This window comes from Serinus canaria, chromosome 27 (assembly GCF_022539315.1).
Source record: "Serinus canaria isolate serCan28SL12 chromosome 27, serCan2020, whole genome shotgun sequence".
Taxonomy (NCBI): Eukaryota; Metazoa; Chordata; class Aves; order Passeriformes; family Fringillidae; genus Serinus; species Serinus canaria.
Genome location: NC_066340.1, coordinates 4,526,360 through 4,541,977, shown reverse-complemented (window position 1 = coordinate 4,541,977; position 15,618 = coordinate 4,526,360). Strand labels below are relative to the sequence as shown.

The following is a 15,618-nucleotide window of genomic DNA, read 5'->3' as shown; positions in this document are numbered from 1 at the left end:
TGCTTGACTGCATTGCTTTATTTAAACCCAGGGCAGGGCCTGGGGTCCACGAGGCCCTAGCTTCTCCCCACGAGGCACCTGACTGGTTTGTGCTGGGATTGCAGTGTCCCCAAGTCCCTCGTGCTGACACTGGCATTGTGTCAGTGCTGGGGAAGAGGCTGGGGTGGCACTGTGGATACCAGGGTGGGTGAGGGGTGGTGGGGACATCCCGGGAAGCTCTGGCACGAGGGAGGAGCTCTGGGTCCCCTTCAGGTGCTGTGGGGAGGGGAGAGGCCAGAGCTGGCACCCCAGAGCCCCCGTGCAGGGTTGGCAGGAGGTGACCTGGGGGTGCCGCTGTGCAGTTCCCACTGTGGCTGCTCAGCCAAGTCTATGTGTGTCATTGGGCCTGCGGGAGCCCCTTGGCTGCAGATCCTGGGGGGGGAACTGTGGCTCCATCCAGAGGGGCCCTGCTGGGGGCCAGTGCTGCTGGGAGGGTCTCTGGGCCACCTCCTGCTGCCGTGGAGGGTCATGTCCTTGGCCAGGGTGGGATCAGAGACCCTCAGCTGTCTCTGTCCCTGGTGCCTGCAGGAGCTGGGGCAGGGATGGGGTGGCAGGCTCCAGGCCAAGTTAGACATTTTCCTTCTCTTCAAAAGACAGAATGGGGGTGCTGTGAGAGGAGAGTCCCCAGAACCCCCTCCACCAGCCTTGCTTGCCCCTGACCCTCTGGCTGAGCCCCATCCCCTGTGTGACCCCAAAGCCCCAGCGGGGAGCTCCAGGGGGTCACTGGAGGAAGGCCAGGGCTGATAGAGGCTGAGCCCCCTCGAAGAGGCACAGCATCTCCAGAACCCCCAGCCTGCACACCTGGGCAGGCTGCCAGTGCCAGTCCCTGACCTCTGCCCCCAGGCTCTGCCCAGCAAATCCCCAACAATCGGGGCAGGACTCTGGGATGGGCTCCTCTGTCCCCACTCCCTCCTCTCCTTCCCCTGGGGACCTGGAGGGTGGGGTGGGTCCCCATCAGGGTCCCAAGGGTGGTGGGGTGACCCCTGGCCTGGCAGGCTCAGCCCCTACCTGAGCTGGGGGGTGCAGTGTAGGCCACATCCACACGGTCACCTGCAATGGGAAGGGCGGTGACCATGGGTCTGGGAGGAACTGCTCCATTAATTAGCCAAAGCTCATTAGTGGGAGCTGGGAGATCAGCCAGACCCCGCTGAGCCCTTGGGGCAGCAGGGCTGGCAGCAGGGCCAGGGGGCACGGCCCTGCAGGGCACACCTGTCTCGTAGTAGTCGTAGAGGGACACGGTGGCCGGCTGGAGGTTGCTCACCACAAAGTCCTGCTGGGCTCGGAAGGAAAAGGTCTTCTCCTCTTTGCTAAGCTGTGGAGACAGCCCAAAGGGGAGGTGTAGCCACCCACCATGGGGAAACCCCCCCACATCCCAGGGCTCCTGCTCCTGTCCCCATCTCACCTGGTCCAGGTAAATGGTCACCTGGTCAGGCTGCACCTCCACCTTCTTCACCAGGTTCTGCCTCTTCAGCTGCAGGGACATGGCTCAGGGGGGCCACAGCTACTCCTTGGGTTCCCAGCACCCCGAGCAGATATCCCTCCATGTCCTACAGCCCCCAGGCAGGGACCTGTGGGATGGGGTATCCTAAAGGGGGACGGGGGCCTCCTCACCTCCACCGTGGATTGCTTGTCCGGGCTGTAGCCCGATGGCAGCTTGGCCTCGATGACAACCATGTTGGTGGCAGGACGGTCCCCGCTGTACCTGCAAGGGCAGAGCCCCGGGGTGGGCTTAGGGAATCCCTCCCTCCCTGGCTGCTGCTGTCCTCCCCAAACCCGGGACAGTCCCTACTGTGCCCAGAGGTGGAGCAGGAACCGCGAGTTCTTTGTGCCCGGCAGCAGCTCCGTCTCCACCCGCAGCTCAAAGGCCCTCATGCTGGGCCGGGGAGGCACGTTATAGCGCAGGGTCACCTGGGGGACAGCACAGGGTGAGCCCAGTGAGAGCACAGGGCCCAGGACAGGCAGCCTAGGCTGTACCCACCTGTGCCAGGGCACAGCCCTGCCCGCGGGCTCGCAGCCCGTAGGTGCCTGGCAGCTCGCGCAGGGCTGCCTGCTGCAGCACCAGCCGGTTGCTGCTGTCCAGCACAAAGTCCTGCACTGTCCCCGTGGGCGATGTCACCGTCACCGTGATGTCCCCGTTGCTGCCATAGGTCAGGGCGGCGTATTTGGCCAGGGCTTGCAGGGCCACCACGGTGTCCTGTGCACGAGGACAGTGCCAGGGTCACCCCTGAGCGCGGCTCCCAGGAAGGGCCAGTTTGGAGCAGCCCCTGGAGCCCAGGGCTGGTACCTGCGTGGAGGCAAAGCCCCCGTAGGGGTTCTGCTGCCTGCAGAGCCAGCGGACGATCTGGGACGCTGTCCCCAGGTCATCAGGGGACACAGAGGGCTGGGACAGGTAGGCCAGCAGGACATAGGCTGTCATCTCCACCTCGGCCGGCGCAGCCGCGGCCCAGGACAGCTCCAAGGCCCTCTGAGCCTGCCCCTTCCTCTTCCAGTAGAGCTGCCCATCTGTGGGAGAGGGAGGGCAGCTCAGCCTGTGCTGCAGGCTGGGCTGGGGTCCCTCCCAGTGGGGGCACTGCCCACAGTGCCCTGCCTGGGCAGTACCTGCACTGATACTGTGGTCGGCCAGGCGCTGCAGCTGCGCCTGCTGCTGCTCCCGCAGCCCTGCTAGCCCAAACACGTAGGCCAGCAGGGCTTGTGAGTAGGGGTCATCCGTGGGAGAAGCCTCCAGGCACTTGAGGGCTGAGCTCAGCACCGGCTCCTGGCGTGGCAGCAGAGTCAGGAGCCAGCCCAGGGCATGGGACTCGCTCAGAGACCCCAGTGCTGCCCAGTGTGACCAGCTGTGCCCAGTTCATGCTGGTGGCCTGGAAGAGCCAATCCCTGTCCCAGCAGCTGTCCCTACCCCACCAGTCCCTGTGGGGAAGAAGGGTCCATTCCTCACCAGCGTGGGCAGTCCCAGCTCCAGCATCGCTGCCGTCACGTACGCCGAGAGTGAGAGCTCGTCTGAGACACCGCCCTGCAAGGGGACAGGTCCAGCCAGGCTGTGACACCAACACAGGGACACCCCCCACTGCCCAGACCACACTCTGGGTCCCCACCCCAGCTCTGCCCCACCTGCAGGGCGTTGTTGAAGAGTTTGCCCACGCTGTGGAAGCAGCCGCTCTTCTTCTGGCGCTGCTGCAGCCACCGCAGTGCATCTGTGATGTGCCGCTCCTCAATGGCCACGTAGGCTTGGGCCTGCCCGAAGGACTTGAGGACAAACGCTGTCAGCCTGGAGCCAGGGAGACATGAGAGGGCTGAGGGTCAGCACTGGGGCTCCCTGGGTGGCAGGAGGAGCCCTGGATGCGGCTGCAGAGCCCTCACCAGGTATTGCCCGTGGAATCGCTCTTCCCAAAGGCACTGTAGGAGCCATCATCGTGTTTGTACAGCAGCTCCCGCTGGTACCCTGCAGGGGGACATGGGCACAGGGTCCTATGGAGTGTGCCCAGGGGAGCCAGGTGGAGTGAGGAGGGGGCTGTGGGACAGTGGTGTCCCTGCCAGGCGGGGAGTGAGGCTCCCACTGACCGCTCTGCAGGAACCCCTGTGCCTTGGCACGGATGTCCGGCAGCAGCTGCCCGGTCTTTTCCAGGTACTGCTGGATGTAGATGTTGGGGGCAAAGCGAACCATGTTCTGCTCCCCACAGCCGTAGGGCATGGCCAGGAGTCTGTCCAGGTTCTGCAGGGCATTGCCCAGGATGTCACCTGTGCCAGGGGGACACATCATCAGTTGTGTCACCTCTGCCACCAGCACCTGTGTCCCCTTCCGTGTCAGCTCTGGGTGGTCCTACGTCCTGCTGAGCCTGGGGACCTCTGTACCCACCCTGTCCCCCGTGATCCCCAGGCCCCCCCCGGCCTGTCCCTTACCTATCACGTTGATGTGGGCTCTCTGGGAGCTCTCCAGGATGTTTGCAGGAATCTCCAAGGACACTTCTTCAGCACCTGTGGGGACAGAGGGCCATGACAGTGGGAATACCCAGCTCTTCCCAGCCTGTCCCATGGCAGCCTCTCCACCCTGTTCCTGCCCAGACACCCTGACCCTGGGCTCCTCTGGTCTGGTGGCCCTTGTGACCAGTGGCCAAGCATCCCATGCCACATCCCACGGCACTACCCGACACCCCTGGTCAGTCCTACCTTCCTGGCAGAGCAGGGAGCTGTGAGTCTTCTCCACCAGGATCCCCCCGGGCTGTGAGGAAGCAGCACCAGAGTCAGTCAGGAGGGACCTGCCTGTCCCCCAGTCCCCTTCATGTCTGGGTGCTCTCCCACTGCCCCCTAAGGGCTGTTTGCACCCTGCTCCCAAATCCATCCCATTTTCCTCCTCCACAACCCTCTGACCTGCACCAGCAGGGGCTTTATCACAGTGTCCACGTGGCCCTGGGCCAGCACCAGGGGCAGCTCATTGCCACAGGGCTCGGTGGAGCTGAGCGCCTCTGTGCTCACAGTGATGTTCACCTCCCCTGAAAGTGCAGACACAGCCCTCAGTCCCCAGGGAGCCCCCAAACCTGAGCACAGCCCCTTGGGCTTGAGGTGGGGCTGGCTGGACTGGGCTGGGGGTCCCCAGGAAGGGTGGGAGTGGAGCGAGGGAGAACTCCCCAGGGGCCGGGGGGTTCCTGCCCTCCCAACCCCATCCCCTGAGGGGGTCCCTGGGCAGCAGGACGGGGTGGTGGCATCTCTGCACCCAGGCTGATGGCTCGCACGCCCCACTGAAAGGTCTTGGCTTCATCTGCACAGACACAGCCCCTGTAGGTGTCCCCTGCACTCAGTGACACCTCCAGCTCCGCCGACTCTGCCAGTGTCACCTGAACCTGCGGGGCACATCCATGGCTCCCTCAGACTCCAGAGCCAGGGTCACCTCCCCAGCCTCCCCCGAACCTGCCAGAGCATGGCACAGCTTGCACAGTCCCTGGCGCAGCCCCAGGTCTCCTGCCTGTCCCCGCTCACCCGCAGGCACTGGCGCAGGTAGTTGAAGACGGTGGCCCTGAGGGTGAAGCTCTCATGGCGCACCACAGCGTAGGGCAGCGCCAACTCCACGAAGAACGGCTGGAAGGCTGTGAGGGTGACAGGAGGGGACAGCCCCAGGCCCTGCGGGGCCATACAGAACATCCCGGCCTCCCACTCCGTGATGGCGTCGGGCACTGTCACCATCACCTCGACAGAGCCGCTCTCCCTGAGTGGAGAACGTCATAAGGCCACCCCACCACGGCTGGTGGACATGGCCTGAGTGGCACCGCTGTGACACTGCTGGTGCTAGCCCACAGGAAGAAGGAGTCCTGAGGACTCCCGTCCCTTGGGAGCTGTCCTCTCACCCCACAGGGACCAGGTCCCACAGCCACGTCTCTGGGAAGTACGTCCGGGGTGCTGGGGGCTCTTCCCCGTCCTCAGTGCCTGGGTTGGCTGAGCTGAACAGTGTCATAACCTCCGGAGGAATATTGCTTCCCACCCCCATACGGGTTTGTATCATGACTCCTAGAAAAGGCAAAGCAGAACTTGGGAGCATCAGGGCTCAGCTGGACCTTGCCTGCAGTCACCACAAGGGTGACCAAAATCCTTTTCCATCCTCGTCCATCCACTTTGATGCCGAGGGTGTTTTCTGGATGCTCCCCAAGGGCACAGCATCCAGGACTGGCCACCAGCTCTTTGCTCTTTTCAGCACAAGGGCTGTGCTCACCTCCAGGACCTGGCATTCCAACAACGGGGAGCCTGGGCGGGCAAGGCGCCTTGGTCTTGGTGAAGAGCTTCAATGCTGCATCCTGTGAAACAGGAGAGGTTGTCCATCCCCCCCAGCCAGCAGGAAGAATATCCCCATTCCAGCAGTGAGTAGTCCCAGGGCTACAGAATACAAGTGGAGAAGGAGCCTGGGCTTGGCAGGAAAGGGAAGTCCTTTGCCATAGGTGTGGCTTTCCCAGCACTTGGGAGAAGCATGGGCAGCTCCGGGATGGCAGGACCCGGGAGGCCCTTGAGCTTCACCTGGAATAACTGGTAGGGTTCCCTCTTGGAGTCCTGCCAGTCACATAATGGATCATCCTGGATGCTGTGGGGATAGTTGAATTCAGGCAGTGCTTTGTAAACCTGGGAATAAAGACATGCAAAACCCTCATTTCCAGGGCACAGGGCTCTGCCCACCGCAGCACTGGGTCCATGTGAGGGACACATGAGCCAATACCATCCCACCCCAGCCCAGGCTGCTCCTGGGGCTGCAGGGGGACGCCAGGCAGGGCCAGCACTCACGGCCTCGGCATTGAGCTCAGCCTCAGGCTTCAGGAGCAGCACGCTGCGATCCACGGCTCGCACAGCGCACAGGGAGCCCGGGGCAGACTCCAGCTGCAGCCTCAGCGCTGCCCCTGGCAGGGCCCTGGCCTCGGAAAATGCCATCTTCACCTGCACAGGGACACCAGGGGACAGAGGGCAGTCACCTCCCGTGGAGGGCAGGACTGAGCCACACGTAGGGAAGGCTCTTAGCGGGTTTGGAGAGCAGGGAATTGCTTGGGAGACCATGATGCTGTGATGCTCCTGGGGCGGGATGGATCCCAAGGCAGGCAGCCATAGACAGCCCAACTTCTCTCACCTGGTTGGGGAAGCACTTGGCCACAGAGAGCTCAGTGACATCAGCCAGCATCTCACCGCTGGGCAGCAGCACGTAGACCAGAAGCCTGGCCATGGGCGCCAGCTCCAGCCCGATGGGCAGCTCCAGGGAGAGGGAGGCTCTCTGTCCTGGGCGTGGAAAGGGGAGGGATGTTACCCTGAGAAACTGCAGCTGCTCCAGCCCTGGAAGTGTCCAAGGTCAGGCTGGACAGAACTTGGAGCACGCTGGGAGAGTGCAAGGTGTCCCTACCAGGGCAGGGGGATGGAATGGGATGGGCTTGGAGGCCCCTTCCAACCCAAAGCATTCATGGCTCTGTGAGGAGCAGGCACAGGGAGCAGAGCCCCTCCATGCCATGGGACGTACCAGGCTCTGCAGAGACCTCTTTCCTGAAGATGCTGGTAATGGACCCCTTGGCCAGGACCTGCAGAGGAGGGCGTGAAAACAAAACAGATGCTGAGTGTGGAATCAAAGTTCCCTGGTGGAGGATGGACCCAGATGAGAGTTCTGGGATGATTTTTGACCATGCCCAGTCTCCAGCCCCCCAACAGCTCCCATGGGGGTGCAGGCCCAACAGTGGCAGCAGCCCCCTCCTCTGACAGGTCCCTCAGTCTCTCCAGGACAGGTTGATCATTGTTCTGCCCCTGGGGGCACCACCATGAACGTGTGTGGAGACATGGCCCTTCCCACAGAACCGCCCTGATTCCTGCTGCCCTCCCTCCCTGGGCCGGGGCTCACCATGAAAACCAGATCCAGGCTCTTCAGTTCAGTGCCTAAAGCCTCCTTGCCAAAGATGGAATCCACGTGGACCAGCTGGGAGTGGCCACAGGGCAGCTCCCCGTGCGGGGCGCGGATGTGCAGGAAGCTCCCGCTCTTGGACGAGTATGGCACGGCTGTCAGAAAGGCACCTCGGGGCCTGAGTGAGCCCTCCTGGCTCTCAGCTGTCCCGGTGACTTCAGCCTGAGGTGGGAATCAAGGGGTGAATTCACCAGCGGCCCCCGAGGCTGGTGCAGCTCCACGGCCCCACCCCACGGGAGGAAACAGTTTGGGCCTCCCGAGGTGGGGACAAGGGTGGGGCACTTACCTTCAAGGAGACCAAGTAACTCCAGTCAGAGGTGTCCAGCTGGAAGGAGGCTCTCCCTGAGCTGTCGGTCAGGAAGCTTTGTGTCCTCTCTTTTCCCTGGATGCTGACTGAGAGCAGGACCTGCCTCTGGGGCAGCCCAGAGCCATCGGCTCCCTGCAGCCGGATCTGGGTGGGAGGGAAGGGGGGGTGCTGCAGTGTGGGGCTGCAGCTGGGGCAGAACAGGGCTGGGGTGGGCAGGAGCAGGGCTGGGAGCAGCAGGGGCAGGTGAGCCCCTCGGGGAGAGGGGAGCCCTCGTTACCGTCCCGCTGTAGGGGAGGCCTGGCTTGTAGGCATGATCAGGGTTCTCAAAGGTGACCGTGACTCTTTTGGGTAAAAACTTGCAGCTCTTGGTGCTCTTCATCTCCAGCCCTGTGGAGAGTGAGTGGGGAGCTCAGGGTTTTGCAGGACACATGGCACAGCTTAGCTCTGGCCAGTGCCCCTGTCCCCCTGCAGAAAAGGTCCCTGGACATTTGGGCTGTCCTCCAGCACAGCGTGCATCTCCTACAAGAGCAGCAGGAGTCCTAAAGCCGGGGTGCAGCTGGGGCAGACACTTCAGAAAAGATTCTTCACCCAAGCATCATCATGAGGGGCCCCTGGGGCGCTGGGCACAGGGTCAAGCTCTGCTCTCCTCCCTCTGGCCAGGCCAGGCACTCCTGGTGTGACAGGCGGTGAGTGAGGGACGAGCCAGGAGGCGAAGCCCCCCCAGCAGCCTGGCTGAGCCCACCCACTCTGCACTGCCAGGGCTCAGCTCCCAGCACTGCCACAGCTGCTGCATCGTGGAACGGCGTTTTTCCTCTGCTTGGAATTCCAGGTCTTGCCAGGCTAACCTGACTCACGCCCCCACCCAAACCCCACCCCTGCATGTGCATCCCTAAATGCCAGCGCCCTTTTGGGTGTTCCTGGAGAGCATCAATCCCTTGGGAGCACCGAGGGATGGCCACACCCCCATCCCCACCTGTCCCATCCTCCACCAGCGATGCCTCCACTTCAAGTTCCTTCCTCGAAAATTTAGCCCAAATCATCTCCTCGGAGGCAGCCAATGAAACCTCTGTGGAAAAGCAGCCGTTCTTCTCCGTCTGGAGGGAAAATCAACCCCGTCAGCAGCATTCCCGGGAAGGAGCCCCCCCAGGGACAGCCCAGCCCTGGCCACACTCACCTGCCCCGTGACCCGGGTGCAGGTCATCCGCCTCCAGCCAGACCAGAGCCTCTGCCTGAGGCACAGGTCAGCCTGGACCTTCCCCCGGACGGGCTTCCCGTAGGTGTAGCTGTGTGGGGACAAGGGAGAGAGAGGCTGTGCCGGGAGCCCCCACCCCGCCGGATCCCCCCCATTCCCCCCGTTCCCTGCTCCCCTCTCACCGCCCACAAATCTCCACTGGGAACTTCTCGTCCTGCTCCCACAGCACGCTGGGGAGGTGAATGGTCACCTCAAACTTGGGCAGCACTGTAGACAGGCACAAGGACACAGGGGGGTCACTCCCAGGACAGTGACAACATCTCCCGGGCGGCTGCAGGGGGTCGGGACCTGCTGCCCATGGTGGGGTCCCACTACCCCGTGCCCAAGTACCGTATTCCTCCACGCTGAAGGAGTGGCTCTTCCCCTCCACGCTGATAGTGTAGGTGCCCAGGGCCGGCTCCGAGGCCAGCGGGAGGGACAAATCCACGATTCCCTGCCGAGGGCTCAGCTCCCGCCACTGCGCGATGCGATTCCCGCTGGGATCCTGGCAGGGACACGCGGGATCAGCGCCCAGGGAGCCGGCAGACAGCCCTGGCTGTGCCCTGTGTCCCCTCTGCCGGCCCCCGAGCCCGCCCCACCCCCTGCGGGTCCCAAACTGACCTTCAGGAACACCAGGGGCAGCTGGAAGGCAAAGAGAGGATGGTCAGAGGAGCAATTCCATTCCCTGGGGTCTCAGCAACGTGGGCACGGCATGGGTGGGGCAGAGGGAGGGTGGGATGCTGTGAGCTGGGGCAGAGGGAGGGTGGGATGCTGTGAACTGGGGCAGAGGGAGGGTGGGATGCTGTGAGCTTCACAGCCCTCAAGGTGCTCTGGGATGGGTTTTGAGCCTGGCCCTGGGATGGAGTTTGAGCCTGGCTCTGGCACGGTTGAGCCGAGGGCACTGCCAGCGTGGCACAGAGAGGTGGCATCTCCCAGCGCCTTAGGAAGGGTCCAGAACCCCTTTAACCTGGGCACATCCTGCACTTGCAGGGACCCCAGTGGTTGCTCAGGGGTGCCAGAGTCTGAGCCTGCCGGTATTCCTGGTGTCTGGTGCCTTAATGGTATGAGTAGGTTCCCCACTTCCCACTCACCAGGGCTGCATCCCTGCCCGGGAGCTGGCACGGGCACATTCCCGTGTCACACGTGCTGTCTGCTTTCTCCTGATCCTGCTGCAGCCCTGCCCAGCACGGGGCATCCCTGCCCCGGGGGCAGCTCCGCGGGCAGAGCTGGCCGGGGCAGCATTCCCGAGGGGAAAGGTGACTCCCACAGCTCTCCCAGGGCCACTGGGACACTGCAGGAAACCCTTGTCACCACCCTGCGCCCCAGCCCTGCTCTCACCTTCTGGCTGCTGGGGGTCAGGTCTTTATCCAAAGAGACGACTCGGAACTTCACTGGGAAAGGAAACGGAGATGGAGCAGCGCCTCCATCGCAGGCAGGGGGATTCCCCGTGGGAAGGTGGAGGGAAACCCACGCTGAGCCCTGCCCTGCCCCCAGCAGCACGGCCTCTAGAGAGCCTGGCACTGCCCTGTGCCCGCGCTGGGCATTCCAGAACATCCCGGGATAACCCCTCACTAGAAAGCCCGGGATAACCCCCCCCCAGGACATTCCGGGATAAGCCCTCCCGGTTCCAGGCAGTGCAGAGCAAGGCTCGGCCCCCTCACCCCTGTCCCTCACCAGGGCTGTCCCCGGAGCAGGGGGTCCCTCCTGCCCCCTCACCTTCCTGCCCGGGTTTGTAGACAGCCTTGTCGGTCTGGATGAAGACCCCGGGGCTCGGAGCTCTCAGCATCACCTTCTTCTTCTCGGAGACATCCAGGGACTCTCCTCGGATGGAGACGTGCAGGGCTGCGATTTCCTCCTTCCCTTTGGCGGGGGCTGGAGCCTGCGGGGGGGATCGGCGGGCTCGGGGTGGGGACAAGGACGGTGCCCGAATGAACCCAAGCACGCCCAGCCCCAGGACACCTGCGCACTCAGGGACCATTCCAGACGGGATAACCTGAATCCAGCTGAGCCTGAATCCATGGGGGAACCCAACAATCGGGGTGGAAAACAATCAGGGCTGGCTTTGTCAGCGCAGGGTCAGGCCCTGCCACAAATGGGGAAGTCACATCTGTCCCCAGTTCTGATGGAATGGCCTGGAGGGCCCCCCGCCTGCTCCCAGCTCTTTGGGGTGACATTGGGGTCACACTCACAGGGAAGGTGACGTTCAGGTACAGGTGAGGCTCCAGGACCTCTCTGCTCAGCAGGGTGGTGGGAGGGGTCCCGCTGTCCCCCTGCAGCTGGACACGGAGCTGGACGGGCCCCTGGAGGTCACTGAGGTGCACCCAGAGCGTGGCAGGGTGCGGGTGGTACAGCACAGCTGGGGACACCACCACGTAACTCCTGGCAGGGACAAGGGACAGGAGAGCCCTGGGCTGAGGCACGTCCCCATGGAGACCTGAACAGCCAGCCCCTGGAAGCACAGGAACCGCCCAGGCTCCCCTCTCTGCGGCTGGGCTGCCCTGGGCTCCTCTGCTCAGCTCTGCAGGTGTGAGAACAGCAGCTCCTTGGAGCCACCAGGGCCATCAGGGCCGTGTCCTCAGTGCTCCTGGGCAGGGAGAGCCCCCAGCCTGAGCAGCTGGGGCACCCTGGGCAGCAACCAGGGCATGGGAGGGATCGAGTGCCACCAGGAACTGCGAGGGAGCCAAGGTTAAAGCACCCAGCAGGCACAGGAGGGACTCAATCCCACCAGGAACTGCCAAGAGGCTCAAGCCCAACCACCCAGCAGGCACAGGAGGGATGGAATCCCCCCAGGAACTGCCAAGGTTTAACCACCCCAGCAGGGACAGACGGACAGAGAGGGGACTCACGGTGCTCCAGAGGCCCCGGATGAGAGGAGCAGGATGGTGAAGAGGATGGGAAGGGCTGGAGACATCATGTCTCCAGCTGGATGTGGATGTTGGGAGCAGCCACAGCCTCCCCCTGCAGCTCTGGGATCCCTCTGGATCTGTGTCTGATCTGCTCTGCAATGGATCATTGTGTCCCAGCCACAGAGGAAATTGGGGCTGGCACAGGAGCCCTGGGCACCTGCAGATAAAGTCCAGGCAATGTTTGCCCTCTGCCCACAGCTTCTGGGGGTCAAGGACTCCAGGGATATTTGCAATATTGGGAAAGGTCCCTGGACTTTCAGGCTGGGCCAGGACTCCACACAGGTTTGCTGGGAAATGATGTCAGAAGGCATCAGGAACACACAGGAAAGGAAAACAGGGAGCACAGCCTGAGGAGGGGCTGGGAGCTGGGGCTGATTTCTCAGAAATTAAAAATTTACCGGTATTCCAAATGTAACCAACTTTGGGCATATCACATCCCAGGCTGGCTTTTTTCCCAGTTTCATCCAGTCTGGACAGAGGAACAGGACAGTGTGTGGATGTGGATCACCCATCTGCTCCCATTGCACACACGGGAGCTGGACACCTGCAGGGCAGGCCTGAGCTGCTTCCTGTGGATTCTTCACTTCTTTTTTCTGTTAAGGCTGGGATTAAATGTGTGAGACAGTATTTTTTGTTCAGATCCAAATGTTTATCCGTTCTTATCTAAGTTACAGTCTCACAAATCCGGGGTTCTGCAGCACTTCACTCCAACAAGCCAGAAATGGAGCCCCATCTCTCTCTCTCCCATCTCAAGGCCTTTTAGGGATAAACTGTCCAATTAAGAAATTACATCTAAATTATTTTTTCTTTCGACCCAATAGCCAACCACCCATGGCCTGCAATGAGGACTTTTTTATCCAATTACACAAAACCACCCAAACCCAAGGTGGGGGGGGAGGAGGAGGAGGAGAAGAAGAAGAAGGTGAAGAAGAAGGTGAAGAAGGTGAAGAAGGTGAAGAAGAAGGTGAAGAAGGTGAAGAAGAAGGTGAAGAAGGTGAAGAAGAAGGACCAGCCTCCATGCTAAAACCTCCATCTTGCTCTATATTTATTACTATATTCTAAAACCCCATACTCTAAGTTTCCCACCCTGGATATCACACACTTCTATCCAAAGTCCACACCCACAATCCCAGTGCTATCATTCCATTTTGGAAGCTGCTCCACAGCCTCAGGTCAATGCAGTGCTCTCCTGGGGGTCAGAGCCTGACAGCACAGAAAGTCTGAAATTCTCAGTGTCCAGGGTTCCAACAGCTTCCCTGTGTCCTGGTGGGAATGTGGGACAGCTGAGGAGCTCCAGGACAGCCCCACAGTCCTGAGCACATCCCCTGCTCTGGGGTCTTGCAGTTCCCTTCCCTCTGAGGCTGTGGCAACCATGGAGTCACAGAGTGGTTTGGGTTGGAAGCCCTTCCACTCCTGCCATGGCAGGGACACCTTCCCCTGTCCCAGGGTGCCCCAATCCCCTCCAGCCTGGCCTTGGGCACTGCCAGGGATCCAAGGGCAAACACAGCTGCTCTGGCCTGTGCCAGGGCCTCACAGGAAGCCATGGATGGGGCTGACATTTTTCATGGGATCTCAGATGACCACAGCTCTGTCCCCACCCCAGCCCAGCTCAGGTTTTGCTGGACACAGCTCTGTGCCCACCTTCCGGCCCTTTGGAGCAGCCCCAGAGGCTGTGGGTGGCCAGAGGGGCTGGACCCGCCGCCCCCAAGGACAGGAGGCAGGAACATGGCCTGAGCTCACCCAGTCCTGCAGGAAGTGGGCAGGGGTCAGTGTCCTGCCAGACATCCCGGGTGGGACGAGGAGCTCAAGGCTCCCCAGCACTGCCAAGGTCACCAGTGACCCCTGTCCCCAAGTGCCACATCCACAGGGCTGTGAAACCCCTCCAGGGATGGGAACCCAGCACTGCCCTGGGCAGCTGTGCCAGGGCTGGGCACCCAGAGCAGCCAGGCAGGGCAGGCCTTGGAGCACCAGAAAAAGCAAGGTGTTCCCAGAGCACCCATGCCAAGGATTTTTCCTCTCCTCAAACTTTCACCTCCCACTGCCAGCGGAAAACCCAGGGAGGGCTCTGGCTGGGCCCTGCCCCTCCAGGCAGGACAAGGTTTTGCCCAGAGCAGCTGTGGCTGCCCCTGGATCCCTGGCAGTGTCCAAGGCCAGACTGGAAGGGGCTTGGAGCAGCCTGGGACAGTGGAGGGTGTCCCTGCCATGGCAGAACTGGATGGGCTTTATGGTTTCTTCCAGCCAAACCATTCCCCGGTTCTATTGATGCTCAACCCCCCAAACCCAACTCTGGGCAGCCAAACCACCCCAGGGGTGGGGGTGTGGTGGGACCCCCAGGCCAGCTCAGAGCTGACAGACCATGCCACATGCTGGGAATCCTGGGAAGCAGGAAAGGATTAAAGGAGTTTTCTGGGACAGGGGAGCCTTCCTGTGCCCTTGGCAATGTCCATGTGACATCTCCTGATCCCATGGGTTGTTCCTCATGGGAAGCCTCTTTGCAGTTCGGTGTTGCAACAGATTTGAGGAGGATTTCCTTCATAATCCAGCTCTCCCGAGAGCAGGAATGGTGCCAAACAGGAGCTCTGTGCCTGGATTTGCACCTTTTATCCCAGGGTGGGAGGGAAACCTTGCCCACCCTGCTCCCCATAAGGGGACAGCCACACCCTGCCATGTCCCTGCCCTGCTGCCACCCTGGGGTGCTGGCACAGGAGCTGCTCAGCTGGGAAGGAGCCAGGAGATCCCAAATCCCAGCCTGGCAGCAGGGAACCATCCAGCTGTTGGATAGGTCATGGTCCAGAGGCCATGGAGAGGCACCTCCAGGCAGGATTGTGCCTGGGTGGGCACCATCCAGGTGTTGCTGGGAATTTGAGGCCTCACTGGATGTTCTTTGTGTGCATTTAGTGGCACAGGGAGAGCCTCAGAGCAGGGCAAGCCTCACCCTGACATGTGCTCCTCACACCAGCCCTGGGGTGCAGATGGTCCCTGAGCAGGGAGCTCTGTGTGTGCAGGGTGCTGTGTGTGTGCAGGGTGCTGTGTGTGTGTGTGTGTGCAGGGTGCTGTGTGTGTGTGTGTGTGCAGGGTGCTGTGTGTGTGTGTGTGCAGGGTGCTGTGTGTGTGTGTGTGTGCAGGGTGCTGTGTGTGTGTGTGTGCAGGGTGCTGTGTGTGTGTGTGCAGGGTGCTGTGTGTGTGTGCAGGGTGCTCTGTGTGTGTGTGCAGGTGCTGTGTGTGTGTGTGTGCAGGGTGCTGTGTGTGTGTGCAGGGTGCTGTGTGTGTGCAGGGTGCTGTGTGTGTGTGCAGGGTGCTGTGTGTGTGTGCAGGGTGCTCTGTGTGTGCAGGGTGCTCTGTGTGTGTGTGTGCAGCGTGCTCTGTGTGTGCAGGGTGCTGTGTGTGTGTGCATGGTGCTCTGTGTGTGTGTGTGTGCAGGGTGCTGTGTGTGTGTGCAGGGTGCTCTGGGTGTGTGTGCAGGGTGCTGTGTGTGTGTGCAGGGTGCTCTGTGTGTGTGTGTGCAGGGTGCTGTGTGTGTGTGTGCAGGGTGCTCTCTGTGTGTGTGCAGGGTGCTGTGTGTGTGTGCAGGGTGCTGTGTGTGTGTGTGTGCAGGGTGCTGTGTGTGTGTGTGCAGGGTGCTCTGTGTGTGTGTGCAGGGTGCTGTGTGTGTGGTGCAGGGTGCTGTGTGTGTGTGCAGGTGCTCTCGTGTGTGTGCAGGGTGCTGTGTGTGTGTGCAGGGTGCTCT

The 15,618-nt window shown here is 61.9% G+C and overlaps 1 protein-coding gene across 2 annotated transcripts; it reads right to left on the bottom strand.

The window, feature by feature from the left end:
- LOC103821819 (alpha-2-macroglobulin-like protein 1) lies at positions 1–11,925 on the bottom strand. 2 transcript variants are annotated; one of them, XM_050985550.1, is made up of 36 exons: positions 11,832–11,925; positions 11,175–11,364; positions 10,702–10,864; positions 10,324–10,376; positions 9,607–9,627; positions 9,337–9,490; positions 9,129–9,213; positions 8,929–9,037; positions 8,728–8,848; positions 8,032–8,141; positions 7,734–7,898; positions 7,388–7,609; positions 7,016–7,073; positions 6,635–6,780; positions 6,298–6,447; positions 6,037–6,138; positions 5,738–5,819; positions 5,376–5,535; positions 5,011–5,236; positions 4,748–4,874; positions 4,405–4,526; positions 4,204–4,255; positions 3,937–4,011; positions 3,598–3,774; positions 3,397–3,478; positions 3,148–3,304; positions 2,975–3,049; positions 2,638–2,794; positions 2,324–2,541; positions 2,018–2,233; positions 1,829–1,947; positions 1,651–1,741; positions 1,442–1,510; positions 1,249–1,351; positions 1,048–1,089; positions 1–623 (listed from the first exon to the last, which is right to left on the bottom strand). In XM_050985550.1, the coding sequence occupies exons 1-36, from the start codon at positions 11,897–11,899 to the stop codon at positions 607–609; spliced, it is 4,284 nt and encodes a 1,427-aa protein (XP_050841507.1). In that variant the 5' UTR covers positions 11,900–11,925; the 3' UTR covers positions 1–606. The 2 variants fall into 2 exon arrangements, with proteins under 2 accessions (XP_050841507.1, XP_050841508.1); XM_050985551.1 differs by lacking the exons at positions 1–623; positions 1,048–1,089; positions 1,829–1,947 and having other exon boundaries at positions 1,252–1,351.
- Positions 11,926–15,618: the final 3,693 nt, after the last annotated feature.